Source organism: Monopterus albus, unplaced genomic scaffold (genome assembly GCF_001952655.1).
Source record: "Monopterus albus unplaced genomic scaffold, M_albus_1.0 scaffold70.1, whole genome shotgun sequence".
Classification (NCBI taxonomy): domain Eukaryota; kingdom Metazoa; phylum Chordata; class Actinopteri; order Synbranchiformes; family Synbranchidae; genus Monopterus; species Monopterus albus.
In genome coordinates this window covers 1,729,850-1,753,052 of record NW_018127950.1, presented here as the reverse complement: position 1 = coordinate 1,753,052, position 23,203 = coordinate 1,729,850, and the positions used below count along the sequence as shown (strand labels likewise).

General features: G+C 39.8%; 1 protein-coding gene across 4 annotated transcripts in view; it reads right to left on the bottom strand.

Moving 5' to 3' along the window:
• asic2 (acid-sensing (proton-gated) ion channel 2) overlaps positions 1–23,203 on the bottom strand; it is a 360,784-nt gene that overhangs the window by 30,756 nt on the left and 306,825 nt on the right. For all 4 annotated transcript variants that reach the window (XM_020605428.1, XM_020605427.1, XM_020605429.1 and 1 more), the window contains one exon: positions 659–809. In XM_020605428.1, coding sequence (XP_020461084.1) covers positions 659–809 — 151 coding nt within the window. The remainder of the gene's footprint in view (positions 1–658; positions 810–23,203) is intronic.

Here is a 23,203-nt window from a genome sequence, read left to right as displayed (position 1 = left end):
ACAACATCTGAGATCTCTGTCCAGAAGAGTGCAGTGCTAGGAACAGCTAAGATACTGCGCAGGACCCTCAAGCTCCCAGGCCTCTGGTAGTGGACCAGAGCTTGAAGGAAAGAAGGAAAGATCATCCTGAAGTGGGGAATTTATATATATTTAAATGGAAAAAAGTACATAGGCTCAGTAGTACAAACATTGTGATATGTGACAAGCAAATATTACCGGTTCAAGTAGTGAAGAAGTAAATGAGGTGAAAGAAATGCAGTATTCTTCACTAGATGAGCAGAAATTTTGGAAGGTATTTCGTTGCCAAGCCTAGTCTTGTTTCTAACTTGCTACTGAAATACAGAAAACACTTCACTCAACACTCAACTGCTTTTGAAGGGAAAACAAGGAAAATGTTTTTTATTGTTAGTCACCTGGCAGCAGCTCTCTCATTTAAACACAGGGTGAAAATACAAGTACAAAGGCAAGTTCCACTTGAAGGCAATATAAGACACAAAAAAAAGACAAAAGCAAAAAAAAGATGGAGATGCTTTTTAGACTGAAAGTTTGGATTCAAAGAGGTGGTGTGATTTCAGTGCAAAGGTCACATGAGGTTTTATGTTTCAACTCTGATCCATTCAAAATGGGAAGGGTGGGAGAGCGGGTTGTCTTGGCCTACCTGTGTCCCCCCACACTGGCAGGTACTCGTCCTGCTGTATGTCCAGCATGATCTCTAGGCCGTTTCCCGTCCCTCCCTTCATGGTGGTGCGGAGCATCTTCCCTTCCTCTGCAGCATTGAACATGTAGCACTTCCCATACCTGGTGAACACCTGAGAGGAGACAAAGAGAGAGAAAAAGGACTGATGAGTGAATGCTGATACACAAACAGACACACTGCAAAGATCACACTGCATTACTAACTGCACTTTGATGGAGCAATTTACAGCTAGACAGTAGACACGCTTTTAGTCAAGAGCATTCATTTAGGAATAAAACGTACATGCATAATGATGAGCTACAAGATGTTTTCTCACATTATCAGGTTTGAAGAACACCATATTAGCCTTTCAAACTAAATAACACACCAACAGCAAAACATTATCCATCTGTGTTGCCTTCTCTTGAATGAAATCTCTGAATCACTGACAGTTTTTACTCCATTTCACTCCTTTTATTTACAATCCCTGTGGAACTTGAATACGTCACATTCTGTAATAACAAAAATGTCCTGTAATTATTTGGATTTTGGTGTGTATGACAATACATGCAGCGTGTCTGAGAAACATACTCTTTCATTCTCATATTATCAAGCTTTCTTTCTGCAGGAGCCTTCAGCCTTTGAATTGTGTACAACTGTTATTACTACAACAAAGTCAAAGAAAGTATGTGAAATTAAAGTTTATTTATACAGCACCTTTAGAGATCAGATATCACAAAGTGCCTCACAGTAAAGGAAAAACAAAGCAACTACTGTAAACACGATATAAGCACAATAAATAAAACTGTGCAAAGACAGTTAGGCAGATCTAAAAAGATGGGCGTTGAGCTGCTTTTTACAGAGATCCATAGCGTCTCCAGAACTCAAGTCCAACAGGAGAGACTTCCAAAGTTTATTACCTTCAAAGGTACAGTCTCCTCAAGTTTTGAGTCTGGAGCGAGGAACAACCAAGGAACCTGAGCAGAAGACATTAGAGACCTACTGGTTGCAACGTGCCTGACCATGCAGGGCCCTAAAACTAATCACATGAGCCTTCAATTGAATTTGGAATGTGATGGATAGCCAGTGTAAAGCGATCAGGATTGGTTTTACATGAGACATTTTTAATGACGTAGTCAAGAGCTTATAGTATCAAAAAAATGGTTTTTGTCCATTATTTGAGACGAGATGAACTAGATCTGGCATCGCAGAACATATTGTTAAAAGTTAATAAGAGTTCCTCTAAGTACAGATACTTCTACCTAGCACTGAGTGTTGAGTGGATTCCCACAGTCACTCACAGCCACTGCCATGTGCACTTAACAAAACAAATGCAGCTATTCATCCAGGAAGAGGGATTAATCAACAGAGCTAATCGTGCTTTAATCAGGGCCACTTTATCCAAAGGAGAAATTCGGTAACTCTAAATTGCTCGTAGGAGTGAATGCGGGTGATTGTCTGTCTCTAAGTGCCAGCCCTGTGATAGACTGGCGACCCGTCCAGGGTGGACCCCACCTCTCGTCCAGTGTCAGCTGGGACTGGCTCCAGCCCCCCATGACCCTCTTCAGGATAAGCGGTATAGATAATGGGTGGATGGATAGAAATTCAGTATTAATTAAAAATTGATAATAATAAATAAAATAAAAACTCTTGGTGAGATGGAATAACTAAGCTTTAAATGTCAGCAAGTTAAGGAGCTCAGATTAAATGGCAAATCAATTAAAACACAATTAAAACATTTTATGAAAAGTAAATCAATTGAATCAACATCTAAAATTAAAACAAGGTTCAGAGTATAGATAAATCACTGTATTATTAATAAAATTCATGGCAGAATAGTTCACAGTCATCATCAGCCAGGTAAAGGCAAAAACCTGCGGAGCCCACAGAAACGAGCAACAGGTGAAAAGGCCCAAGGTAACCACTACCCACTACCACCACTGCCACATCACCAAGAGCCACCGAACCGCTACTTATGCATAATAGATTGAGTTAAAATTACACACTGCAGCTTGTGTGTGTGTGAGTGTGTAACACAAGCAACCATGTAAATGAGACTGTAGCTGTGAGATCTCCAGGCATGAATAGTCATCATCATAACAACTGTCCACTTTAATGCTGCAATGAGCGATTGCAAGGAAGTGACTGATGGCCATGGGCGGCGATGGGCTCTGGATCCCTGTCAGCAAATTTAATATTCAAACGTCAGTATAATCTCCCGGAACGAAGTATACATTACAATCTATGATCCTTTACATTACAACCTCTGTCCTACCTATACTAATTCTGTCTCACATTGTTAACTGTTGGACATTTACAATGGCTGTGATGCAGTGTTGCAATTTAATTTGATCATTACACTTCAACTGCATTTACACCAGATATTAACATCACATTTACACTCAGTTCCCAGTGCAATAGGTACACCTACATGCACATAATTAACGCCAAATAATACAACGGTCCCTTAGAAAATTTAATTAACGCCAAATAATACAACGGTCCCATAGTAAATCCTCACTTCATGAAGGTGACACTTTTGTTTTTGTTTTTTGCTGAAAGTGTTTCAGAGAGGTGCTGATTCAGTTTTTTTGTTGTTGAGTTGTATCACATTATAGCAGTGAGAAGACTTTCTAACATTTTGTCCATCATTTTTAAATCAACAAGGACACAGTAAATATTACAAACACTTCTCATTATAAGTCAGCAGACTTGAACAAACACCACAACCCGCAGCCTCCAAAACAATCATACAGTTGATTCAACACCTCCCTGAAACACTTTAAACAAAAACCTAACATTACAAGCTTTGTAAAGAGAGGATTTATTGCAGGATAGTTGTATCGCACTGCATTAGATCTATCTAGGCATACCTAATTAAGTGGAAACATTGTTTATATCCTCTTATGTGGATGAGGAAAAATGTATTTTAATTTAAAAAAATGTGTAAATGGATTCAGTGCAATCAGAGTGTGATTAGATGGACTACATTTGGGGCAGTCTGGCTCATCTGGCAATCAGCTCTCAACCTGGTATAAATGACATCTGGACAATTTGGCAACATTCTGAAGAAAGAAATGTGCCAACAATTGACAGGTCCCTTAATTCCACAAGCTATTTCCTCACAACCTGCCTGTCAAAAAGCTGCAGACAAGCCCCTTTGTCTTAGGGGAAAAAGATGTAGTGCCTGTACAGCTGCATTTTTTTTTTTGGAAGACTATTGTGAGAGCACTATGAGCCAAGGCAGGACTGCCGCCAACGAGCTTATCTAAGCTATTTACTGTAATGTTAGCTGAGTTACAAATTCTAATTCCATTTCTAGCTAGGTTTCCATCCATATGTTGTGTAAATTATAACTAAATTTCAAGAGAATTGGCAAAAAAAAACCAAACAAACAAAAAAAAAAATCATGGAACAATCTTGCATTTTCTTCAGTCAAACTTCAAACAATATAAAAAAGATTTTAAAAAATAGGAAAATTATGTTTTGTAATAATTTGAGGACTCCATCAGTCCACACAGATCTGCTGTTTTTATCTGCTGGTACTTTTTGTCTCTTCGATGGACATTCAAGATGTGCCTCATGTACATCAAAATCTATTATCACTCAGTCTGTTTTCACTGCATTTTGTCATCTTTTACTTTTAGAGATACCCCAACCTTTCTACCTCAATCAAGCATAAAAACTTTTTGTGATATTTTGAGATTTTTTTTTCCCCTTTTCAGCCCTTTTACACTCAGAACTGAAAATGCACATAAAAACAAATGGATGGAAACCCACCTTCTGCCCCTTTACTTCACACTTGCATCACAGCAGCCCCTCAAGAGTACCTCATATCCATTAGCTCTGCTTAACTAACTTGACACTGAGATCTGATGATGAGGAGGAGAGAATGATAATGCTCATTAACACCACTTGTAATGCAAAGGCATGTGATCCTATGTCATTAACCTCTAGATGGAGTTAATCATCTTCTCCATTTCCTAGAATGACAGAGAATCACACAGTACTGACATCAGGTGAGAGTTAATGGAATTACCACTTTCTGATTAATAAATACCAGCTGGGTCAACATATTAATTATGACTCAAAAACTCAGATTTCACCAGTAAATCAATTACTGCTGTCTGTTATTCGAGGTAAGTAGATGCCAGAGGTGGGGGAACTCGAGTCACATGACTTGCCTCAGACTTAAGCCTGACATGAGGACTTGAGACTTGCTTGACTAACACTGGAAAAAGACTTGCCTTGACATTGACTTGGTATTCATGACTTGAAACTTCACTAAGAATTGCGGCTATGGAGGAGCCTAGTGCAAAAATAATAACATTCAGATTCAAGGATTACATTGCTGATGATGGAGGTGAGAATAAAACAGCAGTAAGAAAGGTAAGTATGTGAACGTGTACGTTAGCTAACTTGGCTGGTCAAATGCTAGCTAGAAAGCTAATGTTAACTTTAAGCTGTTAGACTTGTCTTTGAATTAATAAGGCATTTTACATAGAAGAGTTTCTGATAGCCATGAAAGGCTTGACTTTTTTATTTAATAGCTAAAAGTTAGTTTGTAGCCTATGAATGCACAATTCATGATCAGGTTTTTGAATGTTTTACTTTAATAATTGATATTCCCCTAAGATTATCAGATCATCAAAATTTTGTGTGACAACTTGCTTGATTCTTACAGTAGTAACTTGGAACTTCCTTGAGACTTGCACATATGTGACTTTGATGCAAACTCAGGTGGTGCTATATCTAGCTTTACATGGGCAACTCAGCAATCATTCAACAGTCCTGAGTTGACCAATGATGAAAAGACTCTCAGGTTGCAAACGTCGGGATATTTGCCATCAAACATGATTTTAACAAAGCAGAAGACTTGTTGTTGTGTTTTATGTGTAAACAAAGAGATAAGTTTTGATTGTGATCATTATAATTATGCATTACTAAAGATCAAGAGGCAATCCATCTGACAAAGTTCAAGGCACTTAAAAAATCATCTCATGTTTTTTACTCTGCTGCATTGTGGCCCATCAAGGCTACTATTAGTGGAGGTTAATGTTTTCCTCTTTTTCTTCTGTATTAAATGGTCTCCACTGATTGTTCAAGACTGGTGCAAAATTCTGAGCCAAGAGAGAAACACTGTGTCTCCCATTTTGAGGGGATGGAACCAAACCTGATGTTTTTTAATTGCCACAAACAACAACAAACTCACACTGTCAACAGCTGGTTTCTCAGTACCATAGATGCATTTTTCACTTCCTATTCCTCCTCCTTTTATTGACATTGGCGTTCTCACGGATGGTTTGCCAACAAGATTGATCGACTAGCTAATGCCATACTGCCACACCACATTATAGGTTCATTCACCTCTGCAAAACAGATGTGCTCCCGACAGATATGTATCTGCACAAAATAAATGACACACTTGGAGTTGCTGGAGCGTAGTGAAAGAGGACAGTTGATAAATATTCAATGCACCATCATTCCAGAATTGCAGGTATGAGAGTGCTGAGTTTTTTGTGGATTATTCTGTATTCATACAGACTTCTCAGTACAGACAAGAGAGACACCACATGGATCCCATATGGTGGCGGTCTGGCAATCTAATGGCATCTTCTGAATGAAAACATTTTCTAATGACACCTCAGATGAACTTCATTTATGCTGCAATCCAAACCTCCCAGAGATTGAAGTGTCTATTTAACTCTTGCTGACTAATTGGTTAGTGACTGTAGCATTAAGCATAATTACCCAGCAGTCATTTGCTATACCATTACATATTTGTGTGTGTGGCGAGAGCATAGATTGCACTAATTATTTCTTCAATGATAGCTGAGCAGTTGGCTTCTACGTAGGTGTCTACGGTAAACATCTCTCTCGCCCCTGGCGTTCTTACAAGGGGAAGAACTGCTTGCAGAGGGACACTGATCGCCCCCTCTTTCACTCCTTTTGTCAAAACATGATGTCTGATAGACAGACCCAGGGTCAGGTCAGCATCCCATTAGACTTTCGCCAGACAGAAAGGCCCCTCTTCAGCCACTGGATAACAAAGACAGTGGGGTTTCATTGTTTTGCAAATTCTCAGCACTGACCCTCTGTCTCCAGCTCTTTTTCACCTGCCTGCTGACCTGATGCCTCAGGCAGAGCTGTCAGATGAGAGGTAATGAGGTTTCAACCCTGTTAAGAAATGTAGAATAGCACTGCTTTGCCTGAAAATGTGTAAAGGTGAAAACACCTATCAATTCTCATAAAAGAAATGAATTGCACCGGTGAAAAGACAAATAGATAATACTGACTATTACTGTCTGTCAATAAATCTCTGTCAGTGAAGGAGAAAGTTGCCTCTAATGAGCACAGCTCTGATAGCCTCTATAGATTTCCAAGTGGTATTTGATTGTTTAGTGACCTGCTCTAATACAAGGCATACTCTTTTGTTTTAGCTGTATTAATCAACAATACTGCAATTACTCCGTCCAAATGTCAGCGTTTTCCTTTGTAGTGGCAAACCCAGAGAATAAGAACCTAACTCTCCAGTCAATGACAGCTTTGAACAAATACTGAATGTTTTTAATTGAGTCAGAGCAGTGTATAAAATGTCAACAAAGCCAACCAAGCCAGAGGTCTGAGAGCTGACATGAGGGTTGCCTCTCAGACCTCTGGGTGCCTCAAACATGGCATGGCCTCATGTGTTTGCCATGTAGTGCTGCCCACAGAGTAGGAGTCAAAGAGTGTAGTGAGCAAGTATTACATGGCCATCATGATACAAAGGTCAATTAGATTTTTATAAGCTCCTCAAAAACGGATAAAATATTTGTGTGTGCATGAATGGTGAAAACGTGCTCACAAAGGACAGCAGTGAGTTTCTCTGTGTCTGTAGGAAGTAGTCACTATGCTCTTCATATCGGACTCTCACAGACCCCTGCCATTTTGAATTCATCTTGTTTTTTTGCATTTAATCCTATTTTGTTATTACTGCTTTGCAAATGGCCCAACAAAACTGGCAGATTATTGCTCTAGAAAGGGGGCATTATCTTTTCTTTTGTCTGTGCTCCCTCCACTGGCCTACTATTTATCTCTTTCTGTCCACGTGACATCCTAACCATCAAAAAAGCCTTGACAGTACCACCATATTCATAAAGCCCAGGTTCAATGTTGCTGAATGGGCAAAGCCATATCTAAGAAAGAGTTTTGCCATATCTGCTGTGATGGCCCTGGCTCAAATATCTTTTTCATTATTTGAGTTCATTCAGAGATGCAGACAGCCAATTTTCTGGCAAACAGAAAAACACAAGGACCAGATGATGACTACTTTACATTTGTAGTATTACGGCATGCGTGAGAGGATATAGCTTCCTAGAGAGGTTGTTCATCAGGTACTGTACATTGACCCTATTATTACTTTCTGTCAGTTGTGATATTCATGGACCATTACAAAACTTTGCCAAATTCCTTCCCACATAACTATAAGAAGAGAGAAATACATTTTTGCTGGGTGACATTCCACTGTCACCCCTCTTGTATTTTCCCATTAAAGAATAAGCAGGTAACAAGACACTTCTCTTTCCCATCGCATTTGCTTTACTGGCAGGTGGAATATAAAGTGAAAAGCACTGGAGTAATTTAAAGTGTTAAGCTTAACAGTCAGCCAACCATTTTTATCAATTCTCATGAAGTGTCATAGTTACACTGCTTTCACATGAGCTGTCTGTTGTAATATTTGGTTATTGTTGAATAAATCAATATGCAATACGGGAGAATTTAGCATGTGTTTTATGAAAAGTCGAGACGGCACTTGAGGGTTAGCAGAGGGAAGAAAGAGGCTTTTTATCTGCAAGGCTTAGATAAAAGAAGAGAGGGGTAAAGTTTATGATAAAGGTCTGTGAGTTGCAAGGTCTGCACTTTTTCCGCTGCCTTCTCGGCAGTGGCAGCAGTTAGTGGTTGTACTGCTGCAGAGATAAATAATGCAGAGGGCTGCTGTGTAAGTGACAGGGCTGGCACTGAGTATGAGAAACTATGGATTCAAGCACATGCACAGACACATACTGTACAGCTGGCTTTACCCGTGCCCCTTCACTACCTGCACTCCAAGCTAGCTTCTCATGCAACAGCCTCACTTCCCAAACATATTTCATGTCACATTAAACAAATCCTGCCACTTATGTGACATGTTGGGAGTTTTATGGGGCGCATTTAATATTGTGCCCTAATGGAATTTTACCTTGCAAGTCAATAATATTTTATTTTACAAGACAGAGCGTCAGCGAGGCGGGACAGCAAAAGGACACAAAAGATTGCAGTCACTGCTAGCAGCATGATATTTATGCTTTTGGGGAGCAGAAAGAACGGAAGGTGAAATATGAACAAAGAAACTACAAAGACAGAAAGAGAAGAGGGAAACAGAACGTAATCGACAATCAAAAGACAAACACAACGATTTAGTGAAAACGTGCATTAAATTCCTGTGGCTAAACTCTGTCTTCAGTGTGGATTGTGTGCCGGCAAATTCTTTAGCTTAATGGAGCTTCCACCAGGGGGTAGAGAGTGGCTTTCACCTCAGCTGGGAGTACCTGATCGATTACCATGCCACTTTTCAATGTGCGATTGTTCTGTTCAGACTTCCGCTCTGATTTTCTGTCTGATTCTCCAGTATCTGAGACTCCTTTCATCATGTTCCCTTTACATATCCTTTATAATAACAGCAGCCTAAACTGAACATCTACAAAGTTTGCCAGCTTTCAAGGATCAGCCCCTTGTCTTCTTCTCAGACCTATTATGAGGCTACTGTAAAGAATACTGATAACAAAAGGCCATGCAGCACATGCTTGGAGTGTTGCAGAGTAATTCATCATCAAATACTGAGGCTCCTGGCTGGCCAATATGGTAAGTCCATCCTATCAGCTCCAGTGGTGCCTTATAGGAATAGTTCAACAATTTTGGAAATGTGACTATTTGTAATTTTTCCCAAAAGTGGCTTGAAATGATTGACATCCATTCAATTTCACATCTGTGTGGAGCTGATGTCAGGATGTGGTTGGTCTGTCTACAAACAGCTCTAAATGTGTTTTATAGTTATGCTACATTTTTCAGTTTTATACTGTAGATCAAGGCACATGTAGGAAATAACTGATGGGTCGCACAGATCTCACACAGGGTGGCAAGGGTTACTTATTATTAGTAGGAATGCAGTGGCCCAAATGTTTCTCCCCCCATACCAATTCTGATACCCCTACTCAGGGCAACTGCCAAGACAGAGTCCCAATACTCTGTTTTTCCCTCATTTAAAATGTGCATAAATCACTGTGTAAAACTCACTGGAAACATTCTTATCTGTACTTAATGTGAAATCTTAACAAATAATACTTAACACTTACATAATTAATATCACAGTTATTGTAAATGCACTTGAAGCCTTGGTGATTTCCATTTTCTTGTTACTCATAGTACTAAATGTGCATATGTTTAAAGTGCATTTAATGTGGGTTTACTACTCACTTACCAGAGATATTTGGTAATTTATTATTTGGGTATTTGACAAATGTGTGTTTTTGAGAGTTGTGACTTTTGCTTTAAAAAAAAAAAGATTGTCCCTGAGAAATATTTGATTTTGTTTTCTTGGACTAGATTTGGGTGAATAAATGTTACATATTGATGCAGTAATAATGCTGTAGTCTAGTGGCGCCTGCTGCCAGCATCCTGTATGCACCATGCATATGTTTTTCTATGATTTTGCTCAGCTTTTCCATCTGGCAGTCATTGCACAATCAACAAATAGTATATGCAATAACCTATAGAAATATAAATTCAAATTTATGCCCTGAAGTGCTAGAGTGGATCATATCATTTCTAATGCTGCACAGCTTGGAGTGAGTGACGGCAACGCACACATCGACTTCACCTGCTGTCAATAATATCTGTAACATATTCAAGACATGTGCAGGGTATTTTTTTATTTATCATGGCTCATGAGCTGCATTCATGTGTTATTTTGAGGGCTTATTATTGTGCTTGTATCTCCATGCACTGGCTGAAGTGCGCCTCCTGACCACAGTGCGGAAAGTTGACAAAGGAGGGTGTTGATCAGAGAGAGAGTGAGCTGAACTGAATGAGCTCAGGAGGTGCTGCTCAAAGTCAGCGTGTGCAGTGGTGTCACTCACTCCAGTAGCCTATGCCGTAACAAGAAAATATAGCATGTTGTAATTACAAGAAAAATACTGTATCTCATTATAGAAAGATACTTAATCAAAAATTGTTCTTATGGTGACAGCAATACGCTGCTGTAGGCGGTTCTCGTACATACTATAAAATATAATCCTGTAGTCACTATAAGTGCACATTGTACTGTAAACTGGGATAATCTTGTGATCATGTTACTGATGCAGCCAGTACCCAGTAACATTTTGTCACTTACTAAATATGTAAACAACAATTCCTCATTAAAGGTTACCTGTACATCGACAGAAATGTAGAAATGATAGTTTAACAAGGAGTTTAGTGTCTGAACTCTTACTTGATAACAGTTAATCCACCTTTAAACTATAGCACAGGTTGTCAGATAACAGCAGGTACAGTTTTTGATTTGGTCTCAGTGAAGTCACCAGATATGGAGCAGTAATCAACACACTAACAATAATTGGTTCCAACTTCTAAATCCTTCAATTCCAGTTATGTAGGGATTAAACAAATGAAACAACACATATTATTTAGTCAACTTTAGAGGTATTCATGTATATTCTTCCTATGGCATTAATCTAATTCTCAGTAAGAAACCAAGTAACTTATTCTTTAAAGCCAAAAGCTACCTCAAGCTTCCACAAGCGTCTTCTCCCTGTTCAGTATTTTTCAGCACAATGTTAAAAGTTTGCTCAATAAGCTCCACAACCTCCAAAGCAGTATGTCTCAATATTGCAAACAGAGAGGTGCATTAAAATGTATTTATTTTAGGTCTCTGTACTCTGTGCCACTACATTCCTCTCGTTATTATACTGTGTACTCTTCACTGTCCTTGGGTTCAGATGGTGCCACAGAAAGACATCAAATAAAATAAAAGTTACTCTGGGTCGAACATTTTGTGCTCCCTGAATAATAATGGCAGTGCTCTCCTTTACTTCAACCATGCTTTTTTCCCCAGAGGTGCAGAAAAATTTTAATATTAAGATGACATGTTCCCTCTTGCTCTTCCAGGATGTCAGTCATGTCCATGTGCAGAAGGAGTCCAGATATAGCTATGAACTACCAGCTGTCACCCCATACTCATCAATCACATGCCAAGCACACACACACACAGTCATTATTTTTAATAAGTCACCGCTCGCTGATGGCTGATGGGGCTCTATCTCACCTGTCACAGAGTGGCTGTCTCTGCCGACACTGATGCAAGGCCGAGTAATGGCTCATGGGTGGGGGATCTGTGGCACCTCCTAATCACCGACAGAAAACCAACTCATCTGACTGAATGACAGGTCTTGTCTTCCTCAAAATGGTATATAGAGAGGATGTCAGCTCTGTAAGGCTGCAAAGATGTGCTTAGTGCACTATTAACCATTGTCGTCTGTGGCTTCCTTTTCAAAAGGCCTTCCTGAAGGGGGCAGAGACCTCCTGAAATTCTGGGAGTTTTAATAAGACTCATCTAAAAGGAATTTGTTGCTCAGAGTAAAGCACTGCTCTCCTGGTCTGTGTGACTTCTTTTCAAGACGGTTCTTATCTTCAAACAAACACTATTGATATGTAGGACCTGCAAGACGGTGGAGCCTCCTCAAACCCTGACATGATCAATACCAGCAGCGAAGCCTCATTATCTCTTAATATCCAATGAGGCTTGCAGTTGAGTTTCCAAATGGAGATGAAAAGATCGAAAACAACTTCTAATTAACCGATAACTGACTGTGGTAACAAGAGTGGCTCTACTCCAAAAGACACTGACTTATGGCCACACACCAACATCTACTGCCAGTGCAGGAAGTACAGTTCCCTGGAAAGCAGCACAGTGTGCTAAATGATGATTGTGAACATGGTAAACATGATCATTGTTGACACCGTCACTGTGAGCATAACAGCAAGCTGATGATAGCATTTAGCACAAAGCACAGCCTCACAGTGCTGTTGGCTAGCATAGAGACTCTTAGTGCTCTGTTTTTCTGAAATAGGACACAGAGGCAAATGCAAGATTAAACTCCAGTAGAAGTCGCATATGGGTGTGTCCAGAGGTTGTTTGCAATTTCAGTGACCATCGGCATTGGTGTGCATTGGGCTCAGTTAGGCGTAACATGGAAGGAAGGCGGAATACATTATTAGTGGGAGGAATGCATTATGAGCTGGAGGAGTCATGTGGATGGGGACCTTAAAGCCCTTAGTCTTGCAGGGAGGAAAATGGACACATTCATAAACTCAGGAGGGAGGCAGGTGAAACAGTACGGCTTAAAATGTCTTTGTCATTTAGGATCCTTATTGTAAAAGCAACAGTGGTCAGTGTTCACAAATAAGGGCAGAACTGTAGTTGTGGCTTTCCTCCTGGCAATCTTGAAGCAGATTTTGGAGGAGCAGGCAACAAACACTCTCAATTTAGCTCCACTTGCACTTCTAAACTTTCTCTTTTGCAAAAACATACATAATCTGTCCTGACATTGAGCAGATGTGTTTTCTGCTTGCTTGGTGCACTTGCATGCTTGGTTGTTTGTAAAATGGAAAGAAGCACAAATGAAGGCCCCATACCCGGGTTTGTAATGATGCCTGCAAATGAACAGGTCTGCATATGACAGAAGCCTTGGTACTGTAGCATTTCTGTGAAAAATGTAATTATCTTGACACTGTGAATGATTATAGATTTCTATTTTGGAACTTAAATGAATAACTAATAAATTAATAAAATTACAACATGCCAAATGAGGATACATTTTGGTGAGTGAATTAGCTATTTTTGGCTTTGTCATCCTAAAAATGTGGGAAAATAATCCTGGAATAGTAACACAATGTAATATACTAACCATACAGCAGCTTGATGCCTTGCTGGGGCAGCATTTGAGATCTGCTCTGCAGAAGAGCCACTGGCCCATGAAATAACACAGACAGAAATTAAATAACCACTGATCCCAGAAATCACTAATGTTTTTTGGAGCCACAATTTAAAAGACTAGGTGTTTGACAATAATCAAGACAGAAGAGGCCACAGACTGTGTGTGTATATCAAATCTGTATTTTTTTCCTTTTGTTTATTGCCAATCACGAAAAGGGGAAGGAAATAACAAACCAATCAGAGATTAAGCTGTAAAAAGGAACAACAAATCAGTTTTCACCTACTTCACTTCTCTGGTGTTTTCTTTTTTGGTTTGTTTGGTTGTTTCAGCCATAGTAAATGAACTGGAAGAGGAAGGTAATATTGTGAAGAAAAGGGATGATCAGAGCGCCAGGATAGGAAAGATTCCCTGGTGTGTAGAAGCTCATGTTTAATGCCTGCTATTGTGTGAAAGTATAATTACCCCAAGTTAGCAACCGAGCAACTGGGCATTTCCTCAGAGCTGCTTAATCAGCATGTCAATTAACATAAATATAAAGCTGTTTGGAGCCAAGAGGGATGCTAACAATGGTTTTTTTGTCAGAAACAACAACACACACACACAAAATAAACTGAACCAAAATAATGACTATAATGTAAATGCTAAGATCTGTTTTTAGATGCTTGACATGCTTAATAAAAATTTTATTAAATAAACACACACCTTAAAATAGTCATTGTACTATGGAGTTCACCACAATTTTTACTTATTTTGTGATAAGTATAAACAGCAGATGTTTGCATAACAGCACAGCCTAACCCACAACAACACACCCCTGGACATGAGCTCACCAAATATACAACAGACCCACACATTTTACAGAACACTATACACAAGCCCATACCTGCTCCGAATGGCCCGACTGTAAATCTCTGAAGCTCCTAGGCTTTGTGTCACTCCTACAGATGCACCACTTCAATTCACAGCCAGAAAGCAAGATGCTCTGTTATGACAAAACATGAACATCTTTACCTTTTAACTCCTTCTGTAGCCGTAAAGGGTGGCTCTGTTAGTCTATTTAATTGTATTTTTATTTTTTGCTTTTATTATTTACTGAGAACAGAGGTTATTCAGTTTAGTTTTCAGTGGGATTTAAATGGATCCCAATAGTAGCAGAAGAATAAAGTATTAAAATGTCTATCAATTCTTCACAATTGTCTCTGCAACTGCTGCATAATTAAAGTGAGGAGCAGTTTATCCAGCCAATAGAAGAGCAGGAGCCAGGAACGCTTTATGGACACAAAGAAAAAACCTACCTACTGCTGAGTTTCACAAGACTGTGCAAAATGAGTGAGAGAGGAAAAGTGAATGGGCTGGAACTGCTCAAAGCACCCAAAATCATCTTTAATGTGAGCCTTAGATCTAACGACTTTTCAAGCGAGTTTGTGTTGCAGACAAATTTCCAACATTGGAATAAAATCATGAGAGTCTACAGTCATGCTGCGCTCCTGTCATCTCAATCGTTTGGTGTAAGGTGGTGATCCGAGCTGTTTTAAGTCAGTCTTTCTCTCGTCTTGACGTTCCCATAAAATCAACCATGTTTAATATTATTGCAAATCTTTAGTCTTGGCTCATGCAGATGGTGACATGCTCTCCCCAGCACCAAACAGGAAGCAGTGTAGCTGGCACAGAAGGAGCGGTATATATGATGGGGACTCTAGCGACTCTGTGCCTCGGAAGGAACGGTTCTGTTGGACCATTACAAAGGAGGAGAAGCTGGTGGAATCGTGGAGCAAGCAAGAGTGTCTGACATATCAGCCAATTTGTACCGTGACAGAATGGAGAAAGAGGAAAGATGGACAGACCTCGCTGTTCCCTTTCAGTCAACCAGGGTTGTGTCCACATTCTGCAGTGCCTTCTCTTTTTACTTTTCCGCTGTTTTTCCAAGCAAAGCACTGCGCACACAAGTGCAGCTGTAGCAAAACGCAGGAGCATATGGGGAGTAGTCTCCAGAGAAATCTAGTTTAAGTTTTGCAAACAGTGGCCCTACAAGATCCCCAGTCTTTGCATAGTAGTTTATAACTAAAATCTGTGAATAATGGCAAATTATCTTTAGATGTGAGAGGGCGTCAGACTTTAGTCTTCTTTAAGTCTTAGTTATTTAGTGTAAGGTCAGCTTAAGTCTCTTCACCCATTCAGGATGTTTTCCAGAGATTAAAACAAATCTGTTCTGCATATATTTGTCCCAAATAACATTTTCGACTGGCTAAAACCTTTGACTTCCTTACATTTTAACACAAAAGTCAAATTTCACACCAATCTAAGAATATCTTCTTACAGGGAAAAAAAACCTCAGAGATCAATCAATCAAACAAACAAACCTTTATTAAAGGACTCAAGGTCCATAAAAAGAAAACAATAAAACAAGAACGGGGGAAAAACATCCACTTTAAAACAGAAGAATGTTGCCCCAATAAGAATTTAAACTATTGGCCATAAAAAAGTAGGTCATTTCAGCAGTGATTAGGGGATAGGGGGTGAAAAATTGCCAACATACATGCTGTGGACTTGATTAAAATCACTGGGGCACCAGGGTAAGCGCTATAAAAATTTCTCATAAGTCACTACTGGATGATGAATGAAAAGAAAAAAAGGCCATTATGAACACAATCCTAGATTGAATGGGCCATAAAAGCAAGATGACCACAGCCTCTGCTGAAGGCTCCAGCCAAAGTCTACAGCTCTACAGTGGCTGAGTGTTTCATATTCAAAGGGCAGGTCTTAGGTGGATTTTCACTGGTAAACTGGATAAGTCATATCCTGCATTCACTCTCATAGAGAACTCTTTGATATTCATATAGAAACACAATGGAGAACGACACTCAGGAGCTATGTCTCCATCTGTGAAGTTGGAGCTTGTACTACTCCCTGTGCTCATAAAAGTGGGGATCTGTCTTTGTGGAGCATAAAGCAGCACATGCTGCTGAGGGCAGAAAGGGTTGTGCAAGAGGAGCATATGATTTGCATAATAGTGAAATAACAATATGCCAATGAATCCCCTCTGCTGTACAAATGATACTGTCACATAGACAACTAAAGTGTAATTGGGGAGCCATCTGCAGAAATAAATATAGCTGATCTTGCATTTCTAATTTGTCAGAACAGTGTGATGTCTTCCTCTATTACAATCCATCACACAGGACTTCTCACAGTTGAAGCTTTGGCTTTCTGTAAATTCATGGAGAGCAGAGGAAAAGAAAGATAATGTCTGCATTGTATCATTTAGCCGCATAAAACTGGATAAAGTGATGGGAATTAGATGAACAGTAATACTGGAAATCACTGGGAACAGAGATGCCAACACAGTTCCCCTGGTTTGTCAGATTCAAACACAGACACAGAGTGAGTGGGTGGAGGGACAAACTGATGTGAAATCTGATTAAATTATTGCCAGCAGTAGGTGCCATGTTGTGTGTGTGCTCTTTTCCTTATAGACAACTCATGCAGGTACAAAAAAAGTAAGCAGAGTATATTGGCAGTGAAAACTTCAAATTCTCTAAAGAAAAAAAAACACCCAAACAACAGATGATCACTCATTTTGTGCAGTGTTGTTCAGAGTGTATGCGCGGGAACTCTTGTGACTGTGTGTGCTATGCAGTATGTGCATGTTTGTTTATTGGCAGATTCTGTACAAATGGTTTCAGGCATCTAATGAGTAGATTAAGATTGATCTTATTTTAAGTTACAACTGCAGAAAAGCACTTTAAAATCTTTTTTCACATGCAGAAGATACGGCAGCCTGATATTCAGACTGAATGGCAATTTTCTCATTACTCCATTATTCAAACTGACAATGGCTTTTGGCTAGTCACATAACAGTACAGTTGTGTTAGCCAGCACACACTGTGGGGACATTCAGCAACATACAGTGCACATAAAACTAATGTTATCAAACTTAGCATATGTTGAGAGCCCCAAGAAATTGTGAAATTTTGGATCCTCACTATCATGCAGATCTCCCTTTTTCCTCTGTGATCATAAATATGAATAAATGCAACTTAGGAATTCAGTGTACTCACGAGCTGTTAAGTCTTTTAGAATTGGTAGTAAACAATGTCACCTGAGTATGCTGCGTGAGATTCTCTTGAATGTTATCTAGGCTCACTTACTTTGATTTGTATTGATGTTTCATTATCAATTGAACATTTTGAATAATACATACAAGCTGTTCCCTTGTCTCTTTTAGTGCAGCCAGCCTGCAACAGCTGCACATAGCATAGATGGTCATGTTCAGCTACTTCCCCAAATCAACCAGTCACGGCCAGCTCACACCGAGACATAGAACTATTTGAAACTAGGCTGTGTATTGTGTGTAGACACACAAGTAAGAACACAAATGTCAGAATATAGCTGTTTTGCTATCCACTGGAAACTCGTTGCTTTGTGTTGAGTCTGTCCTACTGGAATATCTTGAAGAGACCTGTTTATTCTGAGGAACTCAGAATATTCATAATTCATACTGATAACTAACTTTGATTTCCAGGCACTGAAGAGCAGAACAACCTTGCCCTGCCCCCTTTCTACAATACAGAATTTGGCTGATTATCTGCTTTGTTTCAGCTAAAGACTTTGCAAACTGCCCTCTGAACACACTACCCTCTTCTAATCAGATGAAAAGCCCAGATTCTATCTCCAAAGACCAAAATCCCCCCCTACTTGTTGCCTCCTGCCTCTGATCTTAAACAGGACACCATGGAAAAAGAACTGCTTGTGATTTCTTTTTCTTTTCTTCCCTCTATAATGATGAAAATATATTTTTGGGATTTGAGAATGTGAAATTATATTAACCAACCATTGGTTTTCCCCCAAGACATCTCCAAAGGCCATGCACCGAAACAGACCCTGGTCTCCAGCCACTGTCCAACCAGAAAGCTCCAGCTGCTGACTAGGAAGCCAACTCATCATAAAGAGAGAGGCAGATCCAAAGATGAAGAACATCTTCTGAGCTTATAGCCTCAAACAGCCTTCTAGAACTTTGGACCTTTACAGAAATCTACTCTGGCCCAAAAGGCCCCAAACTAAATGCTTCTCCTTTCCCTGACCATGTGAGGAGATAAGTGACCTCTGTGGTAAAGCTTGATACCTTATAAAATCGTAGGTATTCCCGAATTAAAGTCTATAATTCCTCTTCAAATTCTTGACTAAGTCTCAGGATTTAGATCCAAGTCTAGCATGACTTCAGACAACTTTAACTCATTTTTCTACCATCGCTAATATGCCAATCCTACATTCATTCATTCAATGGTCTGTTGTTTAACCATCCTTATTACAATGTACCATTTCATTACATATTACCTTACTTTACTTTACTTTTGTTATAAGAACAACTGTATCGGTCTTTAAAGAGTAACAGCACCCACTTTGAAAATCATGCTCCCTCTCTCACCTGGTTCCTACATACAATATTGTATGTCTGCAGCCTATAACACTTCATTTAATGAGCAGTGATTTGAAGACCGGCACCAGACTGAATTCCACCCTCACCAGGACACAAACACTGAGGGAGATACTTAGAGAGATAATTAGCCAGTGCAATGTGAAGCAGCTACATGTGGCCAATCTGTTTATGCCAGTGTGGAAACTACTGGGCCAGTCCACTCTGGTGTCATTTGCTAGGTTTTGCTGCAACAATAATGGCTGCCATGCAAGTTCAAACAGTCAAAACTGCATGGATTACTATTCTCCTGGAGCAAGGTTTGTCCTTTAGAGCCTTTGGTAACACTTAATTGTCATGTAGTTACACCAGGAATACATAAATATATCCAAGCTACTCCACTATCAGTTGTCATACAGAAAAGGACAAGCTCTCACATTCACTGTTTTATTTGAAAAAAAAAAAAAAAAATCACATCAGTCCCAGAAAATGTCAACAACGGCATAAGTACTCCCCTGGTTTGCACTTCTGGAAACTGACAAATGTCAGGCCTTCAATCACAAGCTGCTGGCCTTTCCAAAACTGAGAGAAACACCTGTTTTACACCAAAAAGAGGATGAAGAAGAGGGGAAATGGAGCGAATCATAAGGGCACCTTCACTATTTAGGGGCAACAACTGAAAATGAATGAACCTTCTCTGATTCTCCTCCTTATACTTCCTCGTGGCTGAACTTGAGTCAGCAGCTGAGTCCTGCCACAGCAGTAGGAAGTTATAAGGCTTATCCCCAAAAGACACATGAATGCTCAGAGATAGAGAGCAAGTCCATCTGTTCATATATACATCCATCTGTTCCACAGATTCATCCTCTCCATCTACACTGACCTATTCCTGCTCTGTGACTGGGTAACTGTGTGTTCACCAACCATAACGTGTTGGTTTAGGTCACTCATTTCAGAATGGTTTTTACACTTTTATTTTATTTTGAAGAGAATAGAATACTTTTGCCTGAACCCCCCTCCCTCCTAGTTGAAGCTTTTCCAGCAGACACAGTTGCTAATGCTGAGAAATTGGTGATAACGTAGAATAGGCTATGTTAGTAGCATGGCTAGCTGAAACATAACGAAAACTAGTGGGTTTGAAACATCAATGAAGCCATTCATGTCGACTCATCACAATGTGGCTGTATCATACATGCCTACAACACCCACCCAAAACCAATGCAGCCCCCTACGCAGGGAGTTGCATTTTTGCATTTTTACCGAATCAGTCTGAATGCCTGCTAACACTAAACCACAGTGTGGTATCAAGAAAAGATCAGATCTGATGATTAAAAAAAATAAATCAAGCCAATATATAAATCTTGTATTATGCAAGTCATTACTCCTCTTATCTATAGCAGTAACATTTGTAAATGTTGCATTATGAGTAAATATGGAGGCCCTGGGTTTCCATTCCACATAGGCCAGAGATTGTTTATATGGATTGTGAACTGGCCAGTGCAACATTTGTCATAGGTATAGGGCAACATTCAACATATCTGCCCTTCACTGAGCCTTTATCATCATCAGCAGCTATACCAATGAGATTTCTCCCATGAAATGCTTACGCAAACCAAGAAAAATGGCCACTCGTTGCAAATGGCAGGATCCATTCCCACAGACGAAATAATACCAGTAAATAAATAAAACCTGACAGTTACTGGCTGATCCTGACATATATATTGTTGCCTTATGCATGTGGGCAGGGCAGCACCTCAGTGTGATGAATAATGATGTGTATTGGAAAAGAGAATGATTAATGAGCTTCCCTCTAGTGACACAGCAACTGTATGCAGCATGACTGTGGTTGCCTGCTTGTATTATATTAAATGTGAAATTTAAAGGGTACAAGCTGTGTGAGATGAGAATGCTGTATAAATTTTTAGCATTGTGTGTCTATGCTAGAGCATGCATGCAACAAGTCGCTGTGGCATTTTGTTTGTGATTACAAATGGAAAGCAAGCATCCAAGCTATCCAAGAGAAAAAATTTGAACTGTACAAAACAAGATTTTGGCCTCGACAGAGCAGCCTCTCATTCATAATCTAAACACTTAGATAAGTTGATAACTTCACTAGACAAATCTCCGCACAAGTGAACTGAGTGTTCAAATGGTTCATTTGGCACAATGCACAAATGTGAGCCACATCTTCTGCATATTTCAGAGATAAGGTCAACTCATTATTCTTTCTCTCTCTGTGTTTGCATGTTATCTCTCTAGTTTTTCAATTCATTTGTTTGCTTTGCGGCCATATTGTCAATCATTAAAGTGGCCTTCATTTAAACAACTAAACACACAAGATATATACCACCTCTCATCAGAATTAATTTGACAGGTGGCCCCGCCCCTTAGTCCCGCCTCCCAGCCAATCAGATTCGTTCTTCCGGTTCCTGGTCCCACGTGGCCCCCACATGGCCCGCAGGGGTACCCTCACCCTCCTGCATCTGCAGCTGGAGATAAGGAAGTTGTGGTTAACCGTATCTGAAAAGATAGACAGCGGTTACAGTCTCTACACGCCTATGGTTATGTAGATAAGAATATAACTGTATAACTGTATTTGATATTGGTTGCAGCCCTTACAGATCAGGGTGTAGTTAAGTATTTAACCTGTTCCTTACTTGATCTTGTAAAATGATCTATTTAAAAATGACAAGTGTGGAATAAACACTTAACAGCCACTTACCGGGCTATCGTTTATTTTATTTTTTGTTGCAAAATATGAGTAGCAACACAGAATGTCAAACTACTGTCAATGAACAGCATTTTTATTTTCTGATTCAAAAATAAAAAAAAAAAGAGTAGCAAGACAGAATGTCAAACTACTGTCAATGAACAGCATTTTAGAGCGTTATCCTTTGAACATACATCCAAGCAGTTAGGGTGAACACAATACCTTTTTTAATGCGCCCCCTCTGTCACGGTTCGTTTTCGACATGCTTTCCACGCCCACCCTCCAACTGCTCGCGTGGCTACGCTGCGGTTTGTGGCCCCTTCTGTAACTATAGATAACAACACAGTAAACGTTTTTAGAGATAAACCCAGACATACCGTTTTTCTAATCAGCAAGCACACACTCGCCCCTCTCTCTTTATAAAAAGACAGGGATTTTCATAGGCTTCTAGAGCGAAAAAAGTTTTTCATTCACCAAATAGGCTGTATTAACGTCTGAAAAAAAAAAACACAAAATGGCTTCTCCTTCTTTTCCTCATGAGAAATTGGATGGAGTCATCAGCAACACTCCTGTGATTACCACAGAGCAGGTGGATTTACTCAACGCACCAAAGAAAGCCACCATGCATCTTGTTCGAGTCCAGAAGCCGCCCGCAGCTTCGCTTCGAGGTGAAATCAAACTGCAAACAGGTTATTTCGGGTATATTTTTCTGTACGGAACTGCTGAGTTGTTTTTTTACCAGCTGGATGATGGCGAGACTTTTAGCCCCGAGACTGTTAAAACCCCCATCACAGCTAGCGACTGGGGTATTCTAAAATCTCTAGTTATAGAATACCTTAAGGAGTGTTTTGAAAATTCAACCCGTGATCTTGATGATGAGGATTATGATGGACAGCCGGATAAGAAAATGCCTCATTTTATGGAGCAGGCCAAAAGCATGAAGGTGCGACTGACCGAGGTTTTGGGGAAGAAACGGTCAAATGCTGAAGTGTTTAAAGCTGTTTGGGAGACACAAACTACACTGGCTGGTCGTTGGTACTATAGGATCACAGCTCATTCACCCGGTGACATAAACAGCACCATGTTTCTGAAGCAGTTCAACACCGAATATGACGTTTTCCAGCTGACCCTAGACATGTCATGCCAAACCTGGGTGGAAATATTTAAAAAATGGGGGGATGAAATCACTGACCTATTTCGTACGAGTCAAGCGTAGATTGTTTATATTGTAAATATAATAATAAATGTGAATTCACTGTGTACTTGTATGCAACTTTATTAGCAGCTTCCTCGTAACATTGCGCCACCAACATAACATGACTATAACATCAAAGTCTTCAGTGCTGTGTTGGCGATCTCAGGGTATTCTGTCATGACTTTAATCCAGAACACCG